Source organism: Balaenoptera ricei, chromosome 10 (genome assembly GCF_028023285.1).
Source record: "Balaenoptera ricei isolate mBalRic1 chromosome 10, mBalRic1.hap2, whole genome shotgun sequence".
Classification (NCBI taxonomy): Eukaryota; Metazoa; Chordata; class Mammalia; order Artiodactyla; family Balaenopteridae; genus Balaenoptera; species Balaenoptera ricei.
The window spans coordinates 105,104,934-105,132,630 of record NC_082648.1 but is presented as its reverse complement, the minus strand read 5'-3'; the positions used below and the strand labels follow the sequence as shown (position 1 = coordinate 105,132,630).

Below are 27,697 nucleotides of genomic sequence, written 5' to 3'. Positions count from 1 at the left end.
CCCGGTGGCTGGGGGTACTGTCCACACTGGAGATGCCGGGCGACCCTCTCCATCTGCCCCGGGACAAGCTCCCCAGTCCCTCCCCACACGATTTCGTCAGGTCCCAGGATAGCTCTCCGTGTGTCCCGGACAAATTCCCTGGGGTGGGATTTCTGGGTGCAAGTACCCTTGAGACCAGAGGGCACACATGTCCCAGAAGCTGAGCCCGGGGATCTGCAGCTGAGTCTGCAAAGGGTGATCTGAGGCCACCCAGACGTCACCCAGCAGGGCAAGAGCTCTGAGGCCTCCTAAGGTCTGACCCTGTAAAGACTCGCTGGGCTCACAGGGCTGAGTCCCCCCCAGTCACCACCTGGGTGATCTGGGGCGGCCCAGACGTCACCCAGCAGGGCAGGAGCTCTGAGGCCTCCTAAGGTCTGACCTTGTAAAGACTCACTGGGCTCACAGGGCTGAGTCCCCCCCAATCACCACCTTGTCCTGTCCTCCATATGCAGAGCCCAACATCCTCCTTTGGAGGGAGGCCGCCCTGTCACACTGCCCAGGGCTGTGAACCCAGAACCCAAGCCATGCGGGACTCAGGGCTCCCTAGGCCTGACCCCATGGGCACCTTCAGCCCTGGGTTAGCAATGCTCACCCCAGCTGTGGGCAGGGGCCAGAACAGCCATGCCTGGATACTGACCCCTCAGCCCTCAGGGCTCCAGACGCCAGCAGCCTCTCTTGCTACTCAGGCCAACTAAACAAACAGATTGTAATTATTTCCATTGTGTGCCTTGGAGTGAGAAAGGCAGGGCCCATTTCTGGAATCAGTCAGTCTCGAGTTTACATTTGAGGTCTGCCAGGTCACTTGTGTTGGGTCACCTCTAAAATCTCAAAAATCTCACCTGTAAAATGGAGGTAATACCTGCCTTCAACCTACGAGGGCTGTTAGGGCTAGAGGAGGTGGTGGATGTAAGACACCGAAACATAGAGATTGGTTCCCACCACCATCACCACCACCACTGTCATCACAATCACCACCTCTGTCATCGTTACCACCACCATCACCATCATTGTCATCATCAATATCATCATCGCCATCATCACCATCATCACCAACATCATTACCATCATCACCATCACCATCATCACCACCATCACTACCACCACTGTCATCATGATCACCACCTCTGTCATCGTTACCACCACCATCACCATCACTGTCATCATCAATATCATCATCGCCATCATCATCACCAACATCATTACCATCATCACCACGACCATCACCATCGCCATCATCAATATCATCATCACCATCACCATCGCCATCATCAATATCATCATCACCACCACCACCACCATCACCACCACCACCACCACAGACATGCACTTACTGGCTTAGCCGGGTGCCACTGGGTCTCTCCTCCCTCAGGGGTCTGCTCCCCGTCCCTCTCTCCCCCAAATGGCCTGCCTCCACCCTTGCCTGTAGCCCCACCTGTCTCCTCACAGGTGTACCACTTCCCCACCCGGCCTTCCCTCCACGCTTCACTCGCGTGCCACCCTAGGGCAGGGGGCTCACAGTGTCCCCACTGGACAGGCCCCAGCTCACAGTGCTGTGCCCGGCATGCTGTCAGCACAGAGGGGAGCAGGAGGGGAGAAGAAGGGGACCTCTGCCTGGAAGCCACCCATCCCAGGCCCCAACGCTCCACAGCCAAATCCTCCTCCGGCCCCAGATGCAGTCTCCATGACAACCCTGAGCAGCTCGCCACCGAGGAGCGCCCAGCGGGCACCACACGGATGTGGACGGCTGTTGGTGCCAGACAGGTGCCCAGTCCCCAGGGCCTCAACCTACGGGACCAGGGGCCACAGCAGGTCAGTGTCCCGGTGCCTTCAGTGAGAAGACAGATGGAAGGTGCCGGGACTTTCCTGTGCACCCCAGGGATGCCCTTGGGCACATCCACATTGTATCACGACCCTGACTGACAGCAGATCCCCTACTCAGCCAAGGACCCCCAAAGCTGGGTGACCTCTGGACTTCTGTGACCCCAGCAGCCCAGAGGCAGAGGGGCCTGGCCTTGAGATATCCCGCCCCACAACGCATTCTCCCAAAGTGACATCTGGAGGCCGTCCATCACTATGGTCGAGGGCCCCACTTCCTGGCAGGCGAGCCCATCGCTGACCGTCTGGGAAGCTGAGTCATTACGGTAAAAATCGCTTGTTGGAAGAGGCAACAACTGGTGGGACTGCGGCCATCTGCCCGGGCGCCCCCACGCCCCGCCATGTCCTGAGACGCCAGACACGGAGCCGGGGTCCTCCGTGCCCCGAGCCCCTCCGGGTCCCCCCTGCTGCTGCTCAGAGAGGCCGCCCGGCTACAGGAAGAACCGCGAGAGAGGCCGGAGCCAAGAACGAAAACTGTGATAAAAGCTATTTTTTAGGAAACGAAACCTCCCACCCAGGAGAACAGAGAGGCCGGCACGCCCGCGAGCTGGTACGGGTCAGTTCTGTGCCTTCCGTCCCGGTGCACCCTGCACCAAGTTTGGGCACCTCGAGGGCACAGCCTGGCAGCCCTTCCTCCGAACGCTGTGCGACGTGAAGGCGTTACCTACACCAGTAAATCACCTGCTCTCACACACACACACACACACACACACACACACACACACCATAGGAAAGAGATGCATGCACACGTGTACACACACACATGCACATACACACCATAGTAAAGAGATGCATGCACACGTGTACACACACGCACACGCACACACACACCATAGTAAAGAGATGCATGCACACATACACACACACACACACACACACCATAGGAAAGAGATGCATGCACACGTGTACACACACGCACACGCACACACACACCATAGGAAAGAAATGCATGCACACGTGTACACACACGCACACGCACACACAAGTGCTCTTTAAAAAGGTGAAAACCAGGAGTGAACGTGCCTCTCTGGGCAGGACAAACGTGGCCACACGGCTGCCAACAGCCCCGTTCACCTCCCAGAGCCTTCGAGCGGCCTCTGCTCTGAAGCTCGGTGGTGGGTGCCCGGGGCCCCACTTGCTGGTCCTGCTGGGACCCCACCCTGGGCCACCACCTCCCCGGGGGCCCCATGTCCCTACACACAGCCCACCAGCTCTCCCGGCTCTGGGCTGTCCGAAGACTGTCCTCGCCAGGCCCCCTGGTCCCCCGCCCACTCCCCAGGGGTGTCGCATAGTTACCAAGGTGGGGCACGTGTCCACTGCTGTTTTATCTTAGCTGAAGTCTGGAGTTCTGGCAGAAACGGGGCACAACAGAGCCACCCCAAAACGAGGAAGATCAGGCGACAGAGGGAGAGCCTCCAGCGCGGGCCGCAGGAGAGCAAGGCCTGATGGCCAGCGGGTGAGCGTCCCACCTGTGCTCTGGACCGTGGGCTCCCTGCACCCCCAGGCAGAGGTTCTTAGCCCGGAGAGGTGAGCAGGGCAGCTCAGGCAACGCCTGCAGATTGGTGAGAGGCTGCCACCGGCCTCGAGGGTCGGGGCTAGGGCTGCTCAGCCTCGAAGACAGGATGGCCCCCCGAAAGAACAACAGCCCCGAGAAGGAGCAGACATGGTGCATCTACCCCAGGCGGCCGCGGGGGCTCCCACCCCTGGAAGACGGACACCTCTGGGGACCACCTGCTGAGCGTGCCGTCCTGGCGGATGCAGGGTCTAGAGCCGCCCGCCAGACCACTCCCCTCTCCTGGGCTTTCAAGGGGCACCCAGCCATCAAACTCTCAGTCCACAGGCTGGGTGTCATCAGCAGTGCCCAGAAGCCCCAGATCACCTGTCCCTGAGCCCTGCCGGGCCCTGACACCTGCTGACCCCTGACACCTGCTGACCCCTGACACCTGCTGACCCCTGACACCTGCTAGCCTGCCCTGACGGCATCCTGCACACCTGCCCAAGGACAAGCCTGCCACCAGGTCGCCGGGATGGCCACTGCTCCAGGTGCTGACTGAACCCTCCAGCACCAGGAAGAGATGCTCGCTTAGGGATGGCCACCCTCAGCCCCAAAGCATTTACACAACTGGTGCTGTCACACACCCCCCTCCCCACTGCCACCTTGAACGTAACCTCCCACAATGGTGGATTTTAGTGTCAACCTGGCTGGGCCACTGTGCCCAGAGATCTGATCAAACAGGACTGTCCATAGTTCTGTGAGAGTGTCCTGGGGATGAGGTGAACATTCCAACAGGTTAAGGAGTAAAGCAGATTACTCTCCATCATGTGGGTGGGCCTCACCCAGATGGCTGAAGGCCGGAGCAGAACAGAGCGTGACCTCCTCCGGCTACGAGCGGGCTCTGTCTCCAGATGCCGTCAGACTCCGTGGCAGCACCGGCTCTTCCTGCGGCCTCCAGCCTGCCGGCCTCCCCCATCAGATTTGCGTTTACCAAGTGTCCACTGTCACATGACCCCTCTCTCTGCACACGCCCAGCTGGCTCTGCTCCCTGGAGACCCCCGACTCACCCACAAGGGCGGAGGGTGGGCCCCGCCTCACTGTGCCTGGTCTGTGATGGGGAGAGGGGTTTTCGAGCAAGGATGCTGGGGGTCCAGGGGCCGAATGAGCCACCTGGTGGCTTTCCCTCCTATGTGGACCACAGAGAAAGCGGGGCAGAGCCTCCACCAGCCCAGGGGACGGAGGCAGCGATGGGGGGGCACGGGGGTGGGGACCAGCAGGTGGTGGGAGAAGCTCTGGGTGGAGAAGCGGGGGGCGGGGGGCATCCTCTCCTTCCGAGAGGGGTGGGTCTGTTACCGGTGCTTCACAAGGGGACCAAGTTACGTGAGCACCACTTTTTGGTGTTAAAGAAAAAAAAAAAGATTATAAAAATAAAACGCTGGCATCTCAGCTGTATCTTGTTCTGTGTCATAAAAGCCACACTGCAAAGCAGGGCAATGGAGACCACAGTCTGGGGACCGAAGAAGTGCGGCCAGGAGTCCCCTCCTGTCCCCACCCCAGGGGACCCCAGGCTCATGGCCAATGCCAGGGAAAGGGGAGCCCACGCCCAGTCCCCGAGGCACTTGGTCGCCATCGTGGCAGCAGCTTTTTGGGGTAACCTGCTCTCGGTCATATCAGATCCAAGGCAGAAGCAGGATCCCGGCTTCCTGGTCCAGGCTGCTGGAGCATCTGTAACCATGGCTGTATGGGAGGCGTGGGGAGCCCCGGGCACGCAGGGCTGCGGCCTGACGGCTCGTGGTCAGAATGAGAAGATGACAGCTGACAAGCGCAGGGGAAACTGCCCTGGATGACACACAGCAGTGGATGCAGGTCACTGTACACCTGTCAGGACCACGGAATGTATGCCAGCAAGACGGAACCCCGATGAGAACTGCAGTCTCTGGTTAAGAATAATGCACGCGGGCTTCCCCGGTGGCGCAGTGGTTAAGAATCCGCCTGCCAATGCAGGGGACACAGGTTCATGTCCTGGTCCGGGAAGATCCCACATGCCGTGGAACAACTAAGTCAGTGCTCCACAACTACTGAGCCTGCGCTCTAGAGCCCGCGAGCCACAACTACTGAGCCAACGAGCCACAACTACTGAAGCCCGCGTGCCTAGAGCCCGTGCTCCGCAACAAGAGAAGCCACTGCAATGAGAAGCCAGTGCACCGCAACGAAGAGTAGCCCCCGCTCACCACAACTAGAGAAAGCCCACACGCAGCAGCGAAGACCCAATGCAGCCAAAAATAAATAAATAAAATAAATAAATTAAAAAAAAAAAAAGAATAATGCATGGATGTTAGCTCATCACCTGTGACAGACACCCCCCCCCCCACGTGAGGTGAGTAACGGGGACACTGGGGTGGGAAGGGGTGTATGGGGGTCCCACGCTATCTGCTCAAATCTCCACCAACCCTAAAACTGCCCTTTTAAAAAGCAGACACGTAATTTTTTAAAGTGGCAATAAAACTACATGGTTCTTACCCTTTGACACAATGAAGAAAGTGCCTTAATTTTTTTGTTGTGGTAAAATACACCTGACATAAAATTTACCATTTTAACCATTTTTAAGTGCACAGATCACCGGCATGAAGTCCCTTCACATTGCTGTACAACCATCCTCACCATCCGTCTCCAGAACCTTCTCATCTTCCCAAACGGACTCTGTCCCCGTCAAACCCTCCTCCCCACCCCCTCAGCCCGTGGCCCTCACCATCTACTGTCTGTCTCTAGGGATTTGACATCTCTGGGGACCCTGTGTCGGTGGAATCAGACAGAATTAGTTCTTTTGTGTCTGGCTTGTTTCACTGAGCATCATGTTCTCAAGGTTCATCTGTGTTGTACCAGGCGTCAGGATTTCCTTCCTCTTGAAGGCTGAGTAATACCCCCTCCTAAGTAGAGATCTCGTTTAGGCAGTCATCTGTGCATGCACATCTGGAACATGCCTTTGAAGGGAGCCAGCGAGGCTGCTGTCCCCTCCTCCCCGGCTGTGTCCCCACAGCCCAGTGCCAGACCTGGCCCTCGGTGACCAGCTAGGAAGGCAGGCCTGGGCCCTCTGAGGCCATGTCGTCTCCACATCCCCTGGCCTCTGAAACAACTTTATCTCAGTAACTTTCAAGAAAACAACACCTTTTTTTTTTTTTTTAATGAGATGAAAAAAATCTACTGGCACACGACCAAAATATCTACAGATGAGCGGGCTCTGAAACCCCTCGCACTCACTCCCTTGTTAAACCCAGGAAACCAGGCACTGCTTTCAAGATACATTTCAAAAGCTTTGCAAGATGCTTTCTTAACACGAAAGTTAAGATTTAAACAGTAATACCACTAATTCCCCTGCAATCGAGCTTAAACAGAGCCGAATGGGAGATAATGAACGTTCTGTAGGAACCTTACGGAAAGTTGCATTATCAAACTTAACGATTTTTTTTGCATAATCTTGCCACTTAATAAGGCTACAGATAGCGCGCAGGAGAAGTTTTAATGTATTCGGCTTGGAACTCAGCTGTCGTTGAGGATGGTCTCTGTTCTTAAAGGATTAGTGTCTGGCGAGGTTAGGGGCCCTGCAGACACTAATTAACCAACAAGGGGTGGGGGGGTTCTCGCTGGGCTCCCAGGGGTCCATGGCGGCGATGCGGAGCCCCCCGCCCGGCTCCTCTTGCCCAGGACACACTGCCGCGGTCTCTGCGGCCCCTGCTTGTCTGGATTTGGCCTGGAGAGCAGCTTCCAGCTCCCCTGCCCTGGAGGACCTCATTCCTGCCAGCGGGGACCTCTTGATCCTCAGAACAAAATGCATCCATCTCCCCAGCTTCTTCTGTGCGGCTGGTCGGCCCCGCGCCATCAGCTGCCCTCGCTCCCGGCATATGCCAGCTGGAGCTGATAGCACGACTGTGACCACCGCTACCCTGGGGGCCGGAGAAACAGAGGAGCCTGGGGGCGACCGCTTGGGGGACAGGGAGTGCCCCTGAGTTGGAGCCGGCCTCCTTGCAAGACCCCAGGGTTGTACCACACCCCCTAGACAGGAAGGCGGAAGGAGGACCCCTCTGTGGGCGGGGCAGTGAAGGCTGGAGACACGGTTGCACAGCTGCAAATACGCTCGGAGCCCCAACTCCGAGTGCGACTCGGGCTCACCGCTCACTGGGTCATGGGGCTCAAGGAACACTTAATTCCAGACTCGCTGATGTGTGGCTTTGTGCGCCCAGGGCCGTGGGGACAGCTAATCCGGACAGTCTTCCAGCCGAGAGTCTCCTACGGACGAGGGATCACCCTCAGGCCGGGGTCCAGAGGGCTCCTGTGTGCAGAACACAGACACGCAAGGGAGGGGACTCGGCCCACACACCAGCTCCACCCCGAGGCTCGGTGACCAGCTGGAGCACGTTTCCACGGTCTCAGGGGCCAGAGCTCCAGGCCGAGGGTTCCATCTGCCTGGCCATCCACGCTGCACTGTCCGCCACCTACACTACACTGCCCATCAGCAGGTGGCTGCTGGGAATGGGGGACCCACACAGGAGCCCCTGACTACCGTGAGGAGCCACGTGACCCCAGGCACCGGCGTGTATTCAGATCGACACGTGCTCGGCTCTGGGAGCAAACCAAGAGGTTGCCCGTGTGTGTACGGCCCGCAAGGCCCCCTCGGGTGCTCCCAGCCCATCTCATCGGCCCTCTTGAGGGGGTCAGACACACAGAGGTCTGCCAGCTCCTGGGCAACCCACGGCCCCAAGCCTGGCCGGGTCCTGGCTGCACCCCGAGGCTGGGGCAGCTCTGCCGGCCAAGAGCAGCCCCCAGACCCCCAGGGTCGTCCCTGTGAGTCCCCGAGAGACACAGACATCACTCCCTGGATGGAGAAAGCACAGCTTCGAGGGCCTGGGAGGGTCTGCAGGCCCCCGCACAGTGGTTGGTAAGATGCCTCTGTTTTCTGGCATTTGTCATAATCAGCCTCCTAGGAAACCATGGCTCTTTAAAAGAGCCATGGCTTGAGTAGACAAGAAAAATAACAAAAATAGCTAAAAATAATAGCCTCGTGGACAGAGGGCTACTGAGGTGCGGGCACCGTGCTATGTGCTGCCCACGCCCCCTCCTCACAACCTCGGGGCCCTTCATCACCGTATCGCAGCCGGGGGCAGGGCGGCCAGGAGCACCCCGACTTTACAGACTGGTAAGGGGAGGCCCAGGAGGGCAAGGCCACGGCCACAGCTGGCCAGTGCCGGGCTGGCTGGTGGCGAGGATTCCACGGCGCCCTGTGGTCAGACCCCCAGCTTGCAGAGCACGCCGCCCTGGAGATGGTGCGGGCGGCGGGGAGGGGGGAGGTCTGGGAATAAAAGTGCCGCTTCCAGCAGTTGGTCCCACATGGTCACTTGGGAGGCTGATCAGAGGGTCAGATGGAATGTTTCTCTCGACTTAATAACTAGCCAGACTCAGCCCTGCAGGCCCCAGGCCCCCCACCAGCCCCATCAGCCCACCTGCGCAGGCCCCCAGCCTGCTCGGCTCAGAGCCCGCACCTGTTCTGTGGAGGGATGGCCCCTGTAAGCCTTCGGCCAGACCCATCTCCCCACCTGAAAATCCACTTCCCTGACATCTGCCGACGTCATTCACTGAGCCCCACGCGGCCTTGGGCAAGTCTCTCTCCCACCGGGCCTCAGTGTCCCCCCGTACAAGGAAGCGGTCACACCAGCCGCTTTCCCAGCACCGCCATCTCCAGCAGTTCTGAGTCTGAGTCTCCTTTTACACACAAACCCCAAGGCCTGCCCATGACACGAGTGTGGGCCCAGGCCGGCGGCCTGTGCACACGGAGTCACTCCGGGAAATTCCGCAGGCACGAAGAACACAAGTCCTCAAGGTCATAGACGGTGAGGAGGAGAGCCCAGACTGCACCGAGAGACCACAGGCTCCCAGGACTGTCACCTAGGATGGGGGGAGGGGGCCAGTGACTGACGGGACGGGATGAGCTGGTCCCTGGAAGGATGTCGGCTCAGGACCCACAGACTCCCGGGGCAGCACCCCCACCTCCCAGGGAGCCCCCGCCACGTGCGCAGGCAGACACCAGCTATTCCTGGACCACGTGCAGCGCCACACCCCCGGTCACTTCTCCAGTGGCTGAAGGGAGCTACCGGCCACGAGGCTCGGCTGTGCTCCCGTGGAAAGGGTGTCCTTTTTGAGACAGAGGGTGGCATGTCCCGGGCCATCCTGCCAGCGAGAAACACGCCTGCGGAGGACAACGCCCACTCACGGCTTCACCAAGCCCCCTGCCCCCTTCAGCCACCTCGCCCTCCTCACCTCTGACCTCTGGGGAGCCTCATGAGAGTGGGCAAGGCCCCAGCACCCAGGGAGACGACCCCTCACCTTGCAGCACAGGCGTGGGAGCTGCCATGCCCGCCAAGGGCACAGGGAGGCCCCTGGCCCAGCAGGCCACCTCCAGGCGCTCTTGGTCTGTCCCCCACCTTCTGATTCCACCGCATGGGCACACGCTGGCTCTCCCTCACCTGGACCTCCCCATGGCCACCTCTTGTGTCCCTGTCCCCTCCCCACACCAGCAAGAGGCCTCTGTCCACAGTGAGGCCGCCCTCAGGACCTCCCAACACCTCTGCGCCCTCCCCCACTGCACGGTCAAACCTCGAGGCATCACAGGCCACCCTCCAGGTGGGTGGCCGCATCAGATGCCCTCCGATGAGAGGCCGGGGGAGCAGGATCCCAGGGGGCAGCCTGCAATGGGGCCTGGGGGCCGCTCTCCTGCTCCCCGCATCTCTGGCTCTAAAGGTGCTTTCCACCCAAGAGGAACCACCTTCCATTCTAGAAGATTCCTCAGGGAAAGCACCCCCTCTTTCCTGCCTACACCTTCCCAGCCACAGTGGGAAATTAACTCAATACCCAGAATCTTGCATTTTGCTCTCATCGTCAAGCCACACACTTCATGAAAAGAAGAAATATGTGAGGTTCAACCAACGTGAGTCAACACATTAGGATGACTTGGGAATAAAAAGAATAAACGTTACAAACACATTTTTAATAACGTGCTGGGTAACTGTTAAGTTGGCAACAGACTATTCCAAATGGAATCCAACATGCCTTGGGGGAGGCCAGACACCAATGCCAAAGTGGCTTTCACAAATTTCTTTACAAAAAGAAAGAAAGAAAAGAAAAAAACAAATAACTTTCAGATGGACACGTGCCGTCCACAAGCAGAGGCAGCGTCCTGGACCTGTGCGGTTAGCTCAGCCTGCAGACGGCAGGCACAGTGTGGGTGGGACAACAGGACCTCCAAATGCAGGATGCAGGCGTCTCCCAGGGCTGCCCCTTCCATCAGGGAGCAACAGGGTTCAGGGGGGAGGAAGCCCTGCTCCACCCCACACTCCTACAAACTGAACTGGCCCCCGGCCCCCGGGAGAACCCCAAACACAGGCAAGACCCAGACTGGAAGGCGGCTGGTGCTTGTTGCTCTAAGATCTGCAAGATCTCTGACCCTGGTGATGGTGTTAGTGCCCAGGCACAGGGGCGCATCCTCTTCCACCCCACCACGGGGTGAGCGGAACAGTGGACCCCAAAGATGGGTCTACCCAGAACCTCAGAACGTGGTTTTATCTGGAATAAATGTCCTTGCAGATATAGTGAACGCTCTCAAGATGAGATCATCTGGATCTGGGTGGGGCCTAAATCCAAGGACCAGTGTCCTGATAAGAGAGAGGAAGATTTGAGACAGAGGGAGAACGACACGTGACAGCAGGCAGGGACCAGAGTGATGGGGCCACAAGCCCAGGAAAGTCAGGGTTGTTTGGAGCCACCAGAATCGGGAAAGAGGCCTGGAAGGAACCCACCCTGCAACGTCCTGACCTGGACTTCTGGCCTCCAGAAGGAGAAGACAATACACGTCTGTTCTTCAAGCCCCACCCCCCGCCCCTGGTCATGGTCCTTTGTGATGGCAGCCCCAGGAAGCTGACCGCCCACATCTCCATTACCGGGTCCACCGTGGAGTCCACGTCCCACATCTGAGGGAGGCCCCTTTGTCCTCAGCTGGCCTGGACACCGAGGAAGTGACCACAATTCCTGGAGCACAGGCCTGCGATGACCCCCACGCGCCTGCACAACCTTCCGGAGCCCCTGCTGCCTGCACAGCCTCAGACCCGTGCCCACCAGCCTCCCGCGCCCTGCTCCTTGGCTCAGCCTGTTCGCCGGGGCAGGCACTCAGTAGGTGCTCAATAAACATGCATCCTAGCAGCTCAGCATCTCCACCGCAACCCACCACACAGAATGTCCCTGTGTAGCTGGAAAGGAACTGTCCTTCTCCCTGTACGTGGGAAGCCAGAGCCACTGCCGTAAATAGAAGGTAACCATAAAAATATACACATGACCATTAAAATGAAAAATGCCCACCAAGCCCAAATAAAGCCATCTCATATGCACAACGAACGTGCCCTGGCTTTGGGAAACGCTGATTTATGGACGGAGGCGCATTGAGAAATTCCGGGCCACGCCCCCAGCCCCACTGCCGGGGGACTTGGCTTCTGCTTCAACCTGAAACTCAGTGGCCATCACACCCGTGGGTCCAGGTGCCAGATGGGAAACCATATCTTTGCCGGAACGCTGATGGAGCACCTGCCCGTCCAGGCCTCCTCGGGACAGAAGGTGGAGGTGAGACCCCTGCACCCCTGGCACACGTGATTCAGCTCCTCCTGGCCGGTGCTCCCTTCATCACCCCTGTGTGGCCTGTCGGTTTCCTGTGGTCACCGTAAAAATGATCGCAAACCACAGAAATTCATTCTCCCCAGTCCTGGAAGCCAGAGGTTCAAGGTCAAGGTGTGGGCAGGGTCATGCTCTCTCTGGAGGCTCTGGGGGAGGGCCCTGCCCACTTCCTGCAGCCTCTGGAGGCTGCGAGCCTCCCTGGGCTTGTGGCCACATCACCCGTCTCTGCCTCCATCTTCACGTGGCCTCTCCCTGCATCTCTTCTAAGGACACTTGTCCTTGGATAGAGGGCAGACCTGGATCCAGGACAATCTCATCTGGAGAATCTGACCTTCATTACACCTGCAAAGACCCTGCTTCTGAATTTGGCCACGTCCACAGGTTCTGCGTGGGCCTGTCCTTAGGGGGCTACCACTCAACCCCTCAGCTGTGGATTTCTCAAAGGGCACACACTGGAGCTTCTGCTCTGCTCGTCACATATATGGTCCCACCGGACCCGCCAGCCCCAGCACACAGCCCGTGCCTGGCATACAGCAGGCGCTCAATACGTGCACCCCACTGTGTGGGTGTGTCTAGCAAGGTTGTCACCCAGGTAACTGGCCCCAGGAGCTGTCGCTGCGCAGGAGCTCCCTGGGGAAGGAGGGCTCAGGAGGAGCGTGTGGGTTTGCAAAGCACGGCTATTTATCAGGGAGGTCTGGGCTACTACGTCAGTGAAGCGCATCAGAGGGCCTGCTCGGCTGCTCCTGTGATCAGAGAAGAAGAGAGGTAATTGGCTAATAAAATCCACCTTCTCTAGGCACAAGCTGACATTGAAAAGAGTGTGCGTTTTAAAGGCTGCACACCCTCCTCCGAATCGTGGGGGAGAACACAGGGCCAAGGGTGGACGTGTGTGTTCGGCCTGGGGCTTCGGCAGGGTCCTCGGGGAGAGTCCCACAGGGCAGCATGCTTGCCCGAGCCTGGAGCCTTCCAGAACACAGCCTCCTGCCCAAACCAGGGGCCCTGGAGGCAGGGGGCTGGCGGCAGAGGGGGCCGCCCTCGGCAGGTCCAGCCTCAGGCCCCTGCAGGCCGCTGCTGTCACACCAGGAGACCAGAGCCCAGAGCCAGCCACTGGCACCCAGAGGTCACAGCTCAATCCCTGTGGTCTCACCCCAAGTCCAATGCAGGGTGGGGAACACAGGGGCCGACGGTCAATGTTGAGGATGGCGCCCACCCTGCCTGAGACCTCGGAGTGCCCCCCAAGCCAGGGAGCCGGTGCCCGAGGTACCCACCAGGGCCATGAGCTGATGGACCGAGGCCTCCGGGGCTGCCCTCGGGGTGACCACCACAGGCCCTCCAAGGCCCGAGCCATCATTGACCAGAAGTCCACGGAGGTCAGTGCAGTGAAGGCCACAGTGGCCCTTCCAGCACCGGCTGTGCTCCCCCAAAGCCTGCCCGAGGCGCCACTTGAGTGTCCCTGGGTCACAGCTGCCCTCGAGGCGGCCAGCACGCGGCTGGAGAGGCACCGCCCTGACCGTCCCGTCCCGCCCCTGGGAAGGCCCGAGACTGTCCAGGTTCTCCCAGCCCCAGTCTCAGCCACCGAGGGCATCTTGGCCTGGACGCCAAAGGTCGCATCCCACCTGCAGGATTTTCATTCGACCCATCAGGCTCCACCTTCTCAGGAGAATTAGACTCGCACGTGCCACTGGGAGGAGGGAAGGGGAACAGATAAACATGGGCCTGTGGACGGGAAAGGCCGGACCCGGGGTTGCCCACCCCCAAGGGTGGGTCGTGAGGACCACCAGATGCACCCACACCCCGAGGCCTGGCCTGGCCAGCCATGTGACTCCATCCACGGGGCTGGGGTCTCAGCCATGACGCCCCACTCAGGTCCCCGAGCAGTGATCTGAGTCTGTGACCTGCTTTCTCCAAGGACATGTGGGACATTCATGCTGAAAGGGAACATGGAGGTGGTCTGGGCAGTGCCCCCCGAGCTCCCCCAGGGGCCAGAGGGGCTGGGGCAAGGGCCGGCCTCCCTCCCGCTCCCTGAAAAGTTGTGTTTGGACAAAGGGGCGACGTGATCCACGGAGGACCGTATGGAAATCACCGTGGACACCGTCAAGGTCACACAGCTGGGCATGGCAGGGTGCACGCAGGGCGGCCTCGGAGACACCACCGGACAGGGCAACCGAGCACGTGGCCCGGCTTCCGCCCTGGGCTGTCTGGGCATCGTGGGCAGCCAGTGGCAGAAGCACCCGCCCGCCGTGTGGACTGCAGGAAGAGGACGATCCAGCAAAGCCAGGCTTTTCTGGGGGACACCCACCCTGCTCCCCACCTGCAAGCGCCTGCCCAAGCCCCTCCAGAGGGCTGGTCCCGCGTCCAGCCCCCCAGCCCTTCACCCACACAAAGACACGCCAGTGCCTGGAAGGAAGGGGCTGGTCCTTCTTGCCACCCGGGTCACGGCTGGGGAACGGGGTCGGCCGAGAGCAACATCCCTCCACCGCCAGCCCCTCTGCTGCCAGCTCAGCGGAGGCCCGGTGAGCGCCGCTCCCCGCAGCTGTGGGCCACCCGTGCGGACAGCGCCTCAGCCCCACGCCGGCACTGCAGTTATCCCGCCCTCAGGCCTAGGTAACGCGGAGGAAGTGGCCAGGTCCCAGCCTTCTGGACCCTGACTCTCCAGGGCCACGTGGAGATGGGAACTCCGCCAGGGAGGGCAGGGCTCCAGTCAAGCCTGGTCAGGGGCCTCCAAACCCCCGCAGGCCCCCGGCCACCCCCACCCACCGGGCTCTCAGGGCCCAGGCCTGCTTCTGGCTCTTTCCTGGGCCATCTCCCCCAGGAACACGGCCCAGACCCTCAGTCTGATGGGTCCCAGAGGGGCCCTGCAGTGGCTGGGCTTGTCCCCCACCCCTCCAGCTGTCCTGTGCTCCCCTTCCTTTTTGGGAGGCCCTCTCTGCGGAGATGGCTCTGAAGAGCCCGCCACTCCGCTCAGAGAGAGAGCACAGGCTAGGCCGTCAGTCAGAGCCCTCGGTGGGGAGGGACGGCCGGAGGGCCCTGCCCTTCCCCTGGGACTCCCTGGAGCCAGGACCCAGCGTCCCAGAAAGCGCTGGCGGCCACAGCCGAGGCCTCCCGGGCTGAGTCAGCTGGAGGAGGCATCTCCGAGGGGCAGGGAGTGGCGGGTGGACCCAGGCCGAGGCTTGAGCCCCTGGCGGAGCTTCCACCCGAGATCAGCGAACGTCCTTCTCAGCTAAGCGAGTCTGGGTGGAGTGGCCCGTCTGTCCACGTCACGACCACCCAGAGCATCAGTTTCTACGATCCTTTCCATCCTGTCGAGGAGGAGACTGAGGGTCCTGGTGGCCCAGTGACTTGCCTGATATCACACTGCCACCCGGCTTCCTAATCCCACAGGCCATCTGCACAAGCACACGTGAGCCACAGGCCAGGCGCTGAGTCGGCGAGGCAGGCATCAGGATGTGTGAGGGGAGATGGATGTAAGACCGGGCTGCCACTTGCCCCCGGATCCAAGCAGAGAAAAAGTGAGCCCACACATCGGCCCATGTCCCCTTGACCTCTGTGACCTGGGCCTGTCCTTGGACTTCACCGGGCCTCGCTTGCTTCATCTGTGGAAATACAGAACAGCACGTGGCCGCTCTGGAAGGCACCCCGCAGGGTGTCGGGTGCAGGGACAGGACGGCAGGGGCCAAGGAGCAGAGGTGGAGGACTCACCCTCTGCTGCCCGCCTCCAGGCTGGGGGCTGCATCACACGGGGGTGCGTGTGCGTGTGCGTGTGTGTGTGTGTCCATTCACGCCTGCGTGCCTGCCCGTGTGTGCGTGTGTTTACATGTTTGTATGTTACACGTGTGTGTGCCTGTGTGTGCACACAGGAACAGACTTGATGAAAGGAAAGATTAAAGGAAAAAGTCACAGGAGGGCAAGCTGGTCACCACTACAGTAGGGCAATGACTGCAAGGGTCATCAACGTGCATCTCAAAGGAGCCCTGAATCCACTTATTAAATGTGTGTGTGAACAACAGCACGTGTTACACACAGATGCATAATTACATACTTTACATTACACGTTACATAGGTTCATATTATACTCCATGCATTTCCTGTAACTATTTACTGACGTGTAAGTGCAGGGATACAGGGACGGCTCCCTGATTCCAGATCAAGTTCACTGAATCGATTCTAGATCAAGTTCACAATGTATCTCCCCTACTTCACGTGCCGAAGGGCATCACGTATAACGCACGTGAGAGTTTAGCGAACGTCACCATATCCACGCACACGCTCACACGCAGGAAACGTCAGCAGTGTTCCACGCGTCGCCAGAGACCCACCACGACCCGCCTCCTCCAGGCCCTGGCGGCCCTCCACCAGGGAGGGGACCTGGCCGCCCCACTGCCCCCTCTCTGCTGGTGCCCTGCACAGGGCTGCGTCCCCAGGACGCGCAGACACCCTGGTGTCAGACCCCCGAGCTGGTACTCACGTGGTCCCCTGCACAGCTCCCCAGTGCCCTCGGGACGGAAGCCAGGCGGGGCCTGAGGAACGTCCAGAGCTGCGGCGGGGGCGTCAGGCTAACAGCGGCCCTCCTGAGTGTGCACGCGTGTGCCCAGGCCCTGGGGAGTGTGACAGCAGCCAGGCCACGCCGCGGGGGCCCCTCACGCCTGAACAGTCACCTCTGTGTCCAGCCCCTTTCTGCTTTCACTTTTGCGGCTGTCAGGCACTCAGCAACGAGGCTCCCATTACGGCGAGTGTGGGTCTTATGTAGATCCTTCGTCACACGGAAACGGGAGTAAACGATGATAAAGGAGCTGGGCTATTTTCCACGCCTTTTTGATGCCACCCCGCCTCCCCGACAGCCAGCCCCGCTCACCTGGCCTCGCAAATAAACTCTGCTGGGGGGCAGGGGAGGAAGCCTGATCAGGTCCCTCTGCACGCGGCCCAGAGACTCAGGCTGGGCACCCCGCAGCCGGCAGGGAGGTCTGGGTGGGTGGCCGGAAGCATCCGGAACGCAGGCCCCAAGCATCTGTCCCCGACCCTCCTCCGCTCTCACAGCTTCTGAGAACGATCTGGGTGCAGCCTGGGCCCCAAAACTGCTCCCATTCTCAGAAGCTTGACGTGGCGTCCACAGCCCTTCCCAACCCAGTGGGCGGCCCGCACGCACCTGCCCGCTTGTGCCCCTGGGACCCCCATACGTGTTACAACTGGGATGATCTTTGGATCCAACAAATATTTCCGATGGACTCCAAGGTGCCAGGAACTCTGCTATGTCAGTCCTAAGACCTCTGTCCACGTCTTAAAGTAAACTCACAGCTGTAACAGACACAGTACACAGTAACACTGTACTAACTACTGATCTCGTAACGACTACAGCAATTAATGACCAGCGCGCAGAGCCGTGACAATTAACAGAAGACCGTGAAGGGACTTTACGTGGTTAAGCGTGCTCCTTCCCAGCCACCGGGTCCCAGAATTCCGCTTCACTTCCAGAATGAAGAGCTAACTAACTAAATAAAAGTCGAATCCTGTTTGCTCAACAGTTGGCCCTCAGAGCAGCTGTCCAATTCAGAAAGCAGTGGCGACTGAGAAAGGACCTCTGGAATCGAGGCCGGGTCCCCTGCAAGGGCAGCCAGACACACATGCTCGTCTCCCGAAACACGTTCTCAAGAGGAACACGCGAAGGCTGTGAATAACACACCCACCCACCTCCCAGGCTCCCCTGCCCCCAAAAGTAGTGAAGGAGGCAGACAGACCTCAGGTCCTCACCTCCAGGAAAAAGCCAAATGGCCCATCTCCCTGCCTCTCTGTAGAGTAGCTACTGCTCTTGTTACATCAGCAGCAATGTGAAAGCTTTAATCTATGCAGTAACTGAAAGGCTGGGAGAAAAATATCTTAAAGTCTTTGGTAGAGGGAGATGGAAAATATTTTTTCTAATTCTGGCCATTTCCTTAAGGCTATGTTCTGAGACCAAGTGTCATTAGGGAGAGAAAAGGGTGTCTCCCCTCTGCCCTCTCCCAGTGCACCACCACGCCAATGCTCTGCCCCCAAACGCGATTAAGAGGCTATTTGAAATCCGGTTCCCCAGACTGCACCTCCCCCCCACCACCTTGACTGTAGTTCACAAGCACAGGGCATGTCAGGCTGCATCCAGAAGCAAAAGACGGCTCTGGCTTTCCAGAGGAGGGTCAGGGTGTCCCGAGCGGCGAGCAGGAGAAGGAGCTACCCTGGTCCCTGAGCTCCCACACCCCACGCCGTGGTCGTGGCCATGACCGGGGCCTTTCTCACCAGCCCTCCAGCCGCCCAGGCCAGGCCCGATGCGGCGGGCAGGACGCTCTCACAAAGACCGGCCCAGCCAAGGCTGCAACTAGGGACCACAATACGCCTCTCTCTCATCCACAGCCCTATTCATCTTCACCAACACTGGGAGACAGACTGGCCAGAGGGGGACGGATTAGCCACGGGGTGACCCGCATCTCCGCACAAAAGGCAAAGTGTGGATAAATGGTTCCCTGGGTCCCTCATTCTTCACCTCTGAAAAAACCTGATTCAGGGAAATGGCTATTTAAACAGCACTTTCCCACTCATCCACAGACAACAAGTCACAATTGTCCGTCCGCCCGCCTCCCTCCCTCCCTCCCTCCCTCCCGCTGGCCAGCACACCACTGGAAGGAAGTGGCCTGGAACCTGCAGCCTCCAGCCGGGAAGGGCCTGTGTCTCCCCTGCACCAGGGTGGGCCCGCCACCCTCCCAGCGCCTGCCCGGGGCTCCTGACCCCAAAGGGCGGGAAGGGCAGCTCAGAGAGGACAGGGATGACCTTTCAGAGGGATGGAGCAAAGGGCACTCCATCCCAGAAAGCAAGTACGTGACGTTGCAGGGTGGACCCCATCCCGAGAAGCAAGGACGTGACATTTCAGGGTGGACAAACGGCACCTCCAAGAATCCTAGAGGGTTGTGCAAACACTCAAACTTCCCCTGAGCACCTCCAGAACGCGTATCTGCTCCTGGCCCCATGCCCCACCTTCCTGTCTCCACACCGTCTTCAAGAACATTGATAAGCCTCTGGCCCCTCCAGAGTAAAGGCTAAGGTTTCGGTGCAGGGCTCTCCAGTAACCCATCCACAGAAAACACCACCCGCTCAGAGCAAGCCCCGTCTCTAAAACACCGACCCGCCCCACACCCAGGTTCTTCGAATCCAAGAGATAAACACTCTTTTCTCTTCACCAAAACGTTCGTCTTGACGTTAAGACGCGGGGCCTCAGGAGGACGGCAGTGCCCTGTAAAGACAGCAGGACTGGTCAGCTCCCAGCAGGCAAGCAGAAGGGAACGGCCCAGCCCCAGGCTATCAGAGCTTCACTCTCTTACGAAGGCAGCTTTAAAAGCATGGAAGATCCCCCTCATCACAGGAACTCCCACAGAGCCAGGCCCTTTCGACCTTAGCAGCAGTGAAAACAGGAGTCCCCCTTTCAAAATGAATTCCCCCCGAGAGGAAAGATCAGTGGGAGGGAAGGGTGAGGGACTGTGGCCCAAGAAGGCACAGCTGTGCAGGGACCCCCGGCCACTTGGCAGAGGACACAGCCAAGATCAGCCCTTGGGAGGCCTTCCAGCCCCGGGGGACCACCCACCCCCAGCAGAACTGCCCTCTCCTGAAGCAAGTCAGCAAGCCGGTCGGTGGTGGACGGCTGGCCTCCAGCTCAGCGGAAGCTCACCAGGCCCTCTCAGGGCAGGCCAGGCCTGCAGCAGCCCCTGGGACAGTCCCCTCTCCCTTCAGGGCCTTGACTCAAAATCAAGGGAAGGAAAAGGACACCAGGCCAACGGAGCAGGTGACGGACCAAGGCTGGCCTCCTACACCTACCTGCTTCCCCAGAAAGCCAGAGGCAGCTCATTAACTAGTCAGGGAAGCAACTGAATGTTGCAAGCCCTTCCTTTGTAAGAGCCCCGAGCTAATGAGGATCTGCCCACACTACGGGCCACACCAGCTCTGAGCTCGGCTGGTGTTCCCTGACGGCCAGGGGCAGCACTAGGCAGCGCTAGGGGCGAGGTGCCTGCGGGCAAGGGCACTGCTAGCTGCAGGCAGGCAGTGGGTGCTGCCTGGGCCGTGAGTGCCTACGTCGGCTGTTCCACAAAGGCCAGCCAGGCTGAGCCCACGGTGCACCAGGGTAGCCCTCCTCCAGGAGAGCTGGCCTTAGAGCCAGGAGGTTTCCAGGAGTGCCCTGGGTACTCGGGCACCCACCGACCACGACCATACCAGCCCGTGTACTCCTGCCCTGGAACCCTGGTGCAGGGCTACCCCCTCCCACAGATTCCTCCAGCTACGCGGGTCCCACTATCAACTTGCACGACTCAACCAAGTCCCAAGAACGGGATCCTAAAGAGAGCCCCGCTCTCAAGCAGGCACCGGGAGGACAGGGGGGCCGGACTTGGTGCGGGGCCAGGCGCTCTGGCTGTGAAGTCCCTGCTCTCAGAGGCCGCGGGTCCTGGACTCGTCCGGAAGGCGGCGTGGAGAGCGGGATGCGGGCGCGCAGGCCTCGCCCTGGGCTCCCGGCGCCCGGGCCCCGAGTCAGGCACGCCAGCGTGGAGCGCGGGTGCCATCTACCGAAGGCCCGCGGAGAGCGGCCGGGCGCCGCTGCCAACGAGCCGTGCGGGGCAGGGGACGGCACAGCAGCCCGGGAACGGGCCGGAGCCCCGGCGGCGCGAGAGCCACCGAGGCCGCCGCGCCAAAACCCCGCCGCGCGCCACCTCGGACCCCCGATGTGAGCGGAGCGGCGGGATCCGCGCCGGCCGGGCGCCGGGCAGGGTCCGTGCCGGCCGCCCGGGCCCCGCAGTAGCGCCAGGCTGACCGGGCCGAGAGCGGCGGCGGAACGTGCTGGAAGCCAGGCGCGCGGGGGACAATTACCTTCTTTCAGGAACTGCGCGTGGATCACCAGGACGAGGAAGCAGCAGAGCGCGGCCCCCGCGAGTGCCCAGAGCGCCTTCAAGAGCTGCATCGCGGAGTGCCCACTCGGCCGACGCCCCCCTAGTCGAGCAGCGAAGGTCCAGGCGCCGCATCAGCGCCCCGCTGGGTGCAGTCGCCGCGGCCGCCCGCTCGCGCCCTCCATCCGCGCCAACGCCGCGCTCCTCCGCGACTGGAGGCGCCGCTCCGGGAGCCGGGCTGTGTCTTTTTGGGCAGGGGGAGGGGAGCGGGCGGGGGCGCGGGGAGGGGGCGGGCGGGGCGGGGAGGTTAGCACCGAGGCTCTGGCCGCGGCGGCCGCCCGGCCACCATCGCGGGCTGCGGGGCGCCGGGGGCCCGGGCGCGGGGGGACGGCCGCCGCGGCCCCATGAATCAGCCCCGCCGTCGCCCCCGGAGCCGCGCCGCCGGCAGGGCCCGGACGGCGGGCCGCAGATTGCGCAACGGCCCGGCCGCTGGCCGCCTGTCGCCTCCCGCCGCTGCCCGGCGTCGCCTTCCTCTCCAAAGCCGCCGCCGCCGCGCTCGCTCCGGCCCGGGGCTCAGGGGGCCGCGCCGCCGCCTCGGAAAACCGGGCGCGGGGCCAGGGCTGCGCGCAGGGCGCGGGGCCGCCGCACCATCGCCGCCGCCGGGGCCCGCGCGGCCGGGCCCAGCCCGCGGGGAGAGAACTTGCGCGGCCCGGTCGCCCTCGGACGGTGCCGGCCTCCGCGCTCCGGGAGCTCGCGCCTCCGCCGCGGTGGCCGGTTGAGACCGGGCCGGCGCTCCCGCGGGCCGCCCGCCCGGCTGGCGTTGCCGGGGGCCGGGGCCGAGGCCGGGACCGGTGGCGCCCGCGCCGACAGGTGGGGCCGGCGAGAATGCGCGCCTCGCCCACGGGATGCCGCCGCTCCGGCCCTCGGCGCGTGCCCACTGCCCTCTCAGCTCGGCCCTTCTGGGGAGGCGGCGGGAGCGGCAGCGCGGCGCTCGGACTCCGGCCCGCGCCCGCCGCCCTCTGCGCTCCGCCCGGCCCGCCGAGCCGCCGATGCGTACTGGGCCGCGGAGGGGACCCGGGGGACCCCGCCGCCCTGCAGCGCCCCCGCCTGGCGCGCCGGCGGGTCAGGCGAGGCCGGTCCGGCCGAAAACCGCGGGTCGGGCTCCACCTATAGGCGCGCAGGGGCGTCACTGCAGAGGCGGCCGCGGCGGGCGCCGGGGCGGGTATCGCGCGGCCTCCGGTGCGCCCAGCCCCCCGCGCCCTACGGCCCCGGGAGGCAGGGGAACCCGGCCCAGGCGTCGCCACTGCCCGGGACTGACCCGCGGGGGCTTCTGAAAAAAACGGCACCTCGGCCTGGAAACACGCTCGCTCCACATGCCGGCCCTAGTCTGTGCCATCCTCCAGGCCAGCGGCTGCCCCGCGTGCGTGGGCGCACAGTCAGTGCCCGGGGCGGCTCCCCGTGCAACAGCCGGCCCCTTCCTGGCCCGGCCTCCTCCGGCCTCTGCGAAGGGCCGGTATTCGCTTGCAGCCGACTTTCCTCACCATCCCTGAGCCCCAGAGCTGGGGCATCTGGGTCCTGTTTAGAGTCGCCCCAGAGGCCAGTATCTAGGCCTCAAGGCAGTTTTTTCCTGCATTGAATTTCCAATTCAATTCCAAATGCCCAGCAAAGAGCTTTGGCTTGGGGGTGAGGGTGGGAGGCTCTGGGTGAACCTAACCCCACCGTGTGGGGTGGGTGGAGGACAAGGACAGGACGGGACCCACCCTCAGAGGGTCCTGGTGAGCGTCAGGCCTGGAGAGCAGGCCCAGGGGTGCACATGAAAGCTGCTTCCTTCCTGCACAGACATTTCCGTGCCAGGAAGGGAAAGAGGCCGGTCCTGGGAGGGCTCCTAGAGGTCAGACAGGGCAAGGCCCTCCGTGTACACCTGGGGACACTGACACCAAGTCCTCCAGGACCAGTTCCAAGCTTGCCTGGCCTGAGGTGCTGTGCCAGCCCCAGCTCAGAGGGGAGGCCACCCCAGAAGCAATCCCACACTCCAGCTGCATCAAGTCCGCGAGACGGGAACGCCGGGTCTGAGACCCCACCTGGAGAAGGGGCGGTAGCCTCAGACAGGCCGTGCAGCTCAGGCCCTGCCCTGGTGGGGGGCTCTCTCCCCTTGCACAGCCCCTCAGAGCCCCATGTCCTGTAACAGCCTGACCCTGGTCCTTGGCCTTCACCCCCAGCCACTTTGTAGGAAACCCCACCTGCAGCAGCCTCTGAAGAGCCGCCCTTCCTGACGCAACAGAGCCTGACCTCCACCAGGGTCACTGGCGTTCAGTCCTCACCTGGTGCAGAGCTCTCCTCCTCAGAAGGCTTAAGGGTCACCCAGTGCTTATGACACACGCATATCCAGGACCCCAAAGGGGCCTCAAGCAGGAAACAAGGCCAGCCTCTGACATCCACTGGGCCCTGATCCGGTGCCTACGACTTGAAATTTCGAAAATTTAAAGTGTTCTGAATTCCCCAGGGGAACTTTTACAAACAAACTAACCATTTGGAGGAGCCTTCTAGAAAGGGAATTAAGAAAAGAAAGTTTGTAAGGAGAAACGTGGTGTAAATTTATTTTCAACAAGTGCAGCAGGAGGGGCTGTGCCGTGGGGACCCGAGCGTCCTCCTCCGGCTCTGAGACCTTCTGCAAGGAAACGTGTGTGGCATAGCTTGTGCCCTTAGAAGAGGTAACAGGTGACAACCGGGGGGCCCCGTGGTCGGTGCCCACGGGAGTGGGTTAGCCGTGCACACCATGGAGGCCCACGGTGCCGCTGGGAAGTGAGCTTAAGATGGCAGAGTGAGTACCGCACATACCTCGGGAGGGGACACCCAGGGTCTGATTGGAGAGATGCTTAAAAAAGATAATAAAGCCATAATGGTGTCGGGAATCAAAATGAGGACAATCTGCAGGCCAGGAAGGGTGGGGAGTCTGGGGGCCAGTTGCTGGAGAGAAGAGGAGGGGCTGCAGCCGGAGATGTTGGAAGGAGGTCCAGGTCCTCCAGCATCAGCACCTGTGACTCCAGAGGGGAGGCAATGCCTCCAAGAGGTACAGGCCAGGTGCTCACGGGGGGCATCGTGGAGACAGCTGCTGTCAGGCAGGTTTAGCTGAGGCCAGAGCCAGAAGAATGCTGTCCAAAAAGGGAGGGGTCTTCTGCCTGGGGACAGTCCCCAGAGGGCTGGAAGTAAGGACCAGATGGGACAAATGTGCCTTTTGTTTAATGTGTCTTTAACTGAAGTTTGACACTCCCTTCAAGTGAGCATGCAGGCTCACAAGAGTTTAGGTGTAACTGTGATTTTGTCACTACCAGAAATTGCAGGAATCTTCATATCACATTACAGCTCTTGCAGACAGCTTGAAATATCACCCTGACTTCAAATTACGGTTGTCCCACCGCCAGACATTTTTATGTAATGTTTTAATAAAGAAGCAAACATATTACTATATCAAAATAGGTTTCCCAACATTTGAAATTGCATTTCGATATAATTGGTTTCCTTAGTAATCTTATATATTTTTATGGTGTTCTGAGAAATGTTTCACAGGCATCACCAGATTGCCAAAAAGGCCTCTGGCACAAACAAGGCCTGGAGTCTCCTGGTCTCCTGAGAAAGTGAGAGCAGGAGAGAGACAGAGCAGGGCAGAGTGGAGATCTTTGGCCATCCACAGCAAGCAGGGACGGAGGTCAGAGGCAGGGACGGAGGTCAGAGGCAGGACCGTCCCCCAGGGGGGAGGTGGACAAATATCCCCAGGTTATAGCCAGCCAGCATCAGGGTAGCCTGGGACCTTGCTTCTCCACCAGCTCCCCTGCTTCTTCCAGGGATGCCCATCTGTCCATACACCCTGCCTGTTCCCAGAGAACCTATGGTCAACTCTCCTGGTTAAGCAAGAAGCCTGCTGCTACCCAGGACAAGGGTGACTCACACTGACCAGTGCCTGTACTCACATCAACCTTTATTCCTGTACAGAGAGGACCTGGCAGGCAGGGCCACCAGGTGTTTACAGAAAGAGAAGGAAGACCCAGGACAGGTATACTCTAACACTTAACCCTTAGGAGGCAGAAATCAGTAATGACTCAGGGAAAAGTAAAGTAATAATAATAATTCTAAATAACATCTTTCTCAGAGAAATTTGAGAGAATGTGGCACCAGTAAAAAAAAATAAGGTACCATGAAAAAACAAGGGAAACAGGAGAACAAGAAGAAAGTCTTGGGAATCAACAGGACTAACCGATTTTAGGCTCCAGGGGATGCCCTGAGGAGTAAAATGGGCATGACTGGAAACAGGGGTGTGTGGAAAGTAAAGGACACTTCCCAGGCAGAGAGCACATGGAGAGAGGGATGGGAAGGTTGGTAAAAATTGAAACATGCAGGGCATATCCTGGGTGTCGAACTTTCACTTATAGAAATTCTAAAGGAGGAGGAAAAATGCAACACAGAGGAGAAAACTCAGACAACTGAACACACATACTCCGATTGCAGCCCCCAGACTCAGAGTAGGTTGAACAGACAGACCGAGACCCAAGAAATGCAAGAAATTCTGAGAAGCAGGCAGAATAAACAGAACAAATAAGGTGTGTTTTGTGAAGTCGGAAACAGATGGAGGCACCAGGGTTTCCATTAGCAACACAGGTTCTAGAAGACACTAGAGCAGGTCGTTGGGTGCTAAAGGGAAAAGTTTCAGCATCTAGAAATTTATACCCAGCTAGACTGCCAACACAGTTTCCCATTTAAGGGCACACAAGAGTTCAGTTGACTGGCCATGCACCCGAGACAAAAGTTGACCTGGAGTGACACTCCAGCAGAGAAAGGAATCAAGGAATCAGATGTGGGAATATGGGATAAAAGAAAATCTAGCATCTTTGACTCTTCAGAAATGAAATAAGCTGTAAAGAATGTGCTTAAAAACACATTAGGCCCTCACACTTGGAAGAATCTTCCACCGGTAAAACCTTCACTGTAAAATGTTGTATCTCTTTCTTCATAGTTCTGGTCACAAATCCAGTATCTTTGCTGAACAATATTTATGGAGTAGTATTGTAAATGCCATTGATTTCTTTAGAAGTTTTTAAATCCACAAGTAGACAAAGCACAGAAAAATGTTTATAGTAGAAAGATAAATATACATTCTTAAACCTTGATTTTTTTTTTTAATTATGTGGAACAAAGGAAGGTATGGTGTTGAAGCAGGCCTTCTGCTTTCTTCCGGCTCAGAGTGAGGGGTGCTGAGGCCCTGACCAGGCTGATCAGAGGTGGTGGGTCAAGGAATAAACATTTAAGTCAGCACTTACAGCCACAACACTGGGTAAAAATAAATAAATAAAATTTACAGTAGGAAGGACCAGATGATGAACAGTTTTGTCTCTGGGGAAAAGGTCAGGGTGTGGGGAAGACAGAGGCAGAATCTTGCTTTTCATTTTGAACCCTCATTTGTTATTTGATTTTTTTTCTAACATGCGTCATTTAAGCTCTGTGGTTTGAGAAAACCTAGTATCATAAAAATACTGTAAATAAATTGTGTTTTGTCCATATAATGTAATAGTCTGCACTTGTTGAAGAGAATGAGGCAGTGATATTTATCTAGAAAGATAAAGATACAAACAAAATTAAGACTGTCACAGCTACGTTTTTAAATGTGTCACATTCTAACAACCAAAGGCCATGACAGCAGAAGGGGTAGGAGTGTTGGCCTTGGCTGATAGAGAGAAGTCAGCCAAATGGAAGAGAATCAGTGGTGTGTCCCAGGATGGGGGAGGACCAGGAAGATGCAGCAGGTGGGGACCCAGCTGGCAGGCTTAGGGGCCAGGGGACTTGAGTCTAGGGTTCTCAGAGAGGACCCATTTGCTGGTGAGCATGCCAGACAAGGAAACCGCAGCCTCCTGGAGGCCTCAGGCACAGGAAGCCACGAGGGGGAGGAGTTGGGAATCCAGACCTGGGGCAAATCCAGTGCAGCCTTGGGGGCTGCAGATGCCCTGGGAAAGACCAGAACACTGGGCCGTAGCTCTGCCTCTTCCTGGGTACGGGCGAGGAGAACAGGCCTGGAGGGCAGCCCCCAGAGCTGCGGGCCTCACCCTCACTGGGATCAAAGCAAGGGCTGTGGGGGCGGCTGGAAAGTGACCACCACCATTTACATGGATGAGCCTGCATGTGTAGGTCACTTTAGAGGACCTGGCCCCCCGTCAGCAAGAATAATTCATTAATGTGACAAGTAAGCAGGGCCTGACACTGGGAAACACAGAGGAGAGGTTCCCTGGGAGCTGCAGACACGCACCCGGGACAGGAGGGCTGGGCCAGCCTGCTCACAAAGGAAACCCTGAGCTTGATTGCCTCCCCGCCATGGTCCTAGTGTCCTTGGAAGGTTCCAGCTTCACCCCCAGACAAGCCATCCCAGAGGCCACAAAACAGAAGGGCACCCAGACCACACTGTGATGCTCAAATTGCATGGTTACCTGAATTGGCCAAGAGCCCATAGAAGGGGCAAGGGGTGAAATGGGGAAGGTTAGCAAGGATAGGGCAGGCAGAGGAAGGGCCACTCTCAGGAATCCCAGGCTCGGCCATCGTGCTGCCGAATCCACAGGCCTCTGTGCTCACGGCTGAACCACAGCAAAGCTCGAATGGGACCAGGGTGGGTGTCCTAAAGAGAAGAGGCCATCGGCTCACCAGGGAGGAT

The 27,697-nt window shown here is 59.4% G+C and overlaps 1 protein-coding gene across 2 annotated transcripts in view; it reads right to left on the bottom strand.

Annotated features, from left to right (window-relative positions):
• TAFA5 (TAFA chemokine like family member 5) overlaps nucleotides 1–27,697 on the bottom strand; it is a 196,104-nt gene that overhangs the window by 98,274 nt on the left and 70,133 nt on the right. Inside the window, exon 1 of one of the 2 annotated variants that reach the window (XM_059934901.1) lies at nucleotides 20,990–21,289. The exons of the other annotated variant lie outside the window; for it this stretch is intronic. Within the exon in view, the coding sequence (XP_059790884.1) occupies nucleotides 20,990–21,080 (91 nt within the window). The 5' untranslated portion in view covers nucleotides 21,081–21,289. Of the gene's footprint in view, nucleotides 1–20,989; nucleotides 21,290–27,697 lie in introns of those variants that run through there. 2 annotated transcript variants of the gene reach the window in all.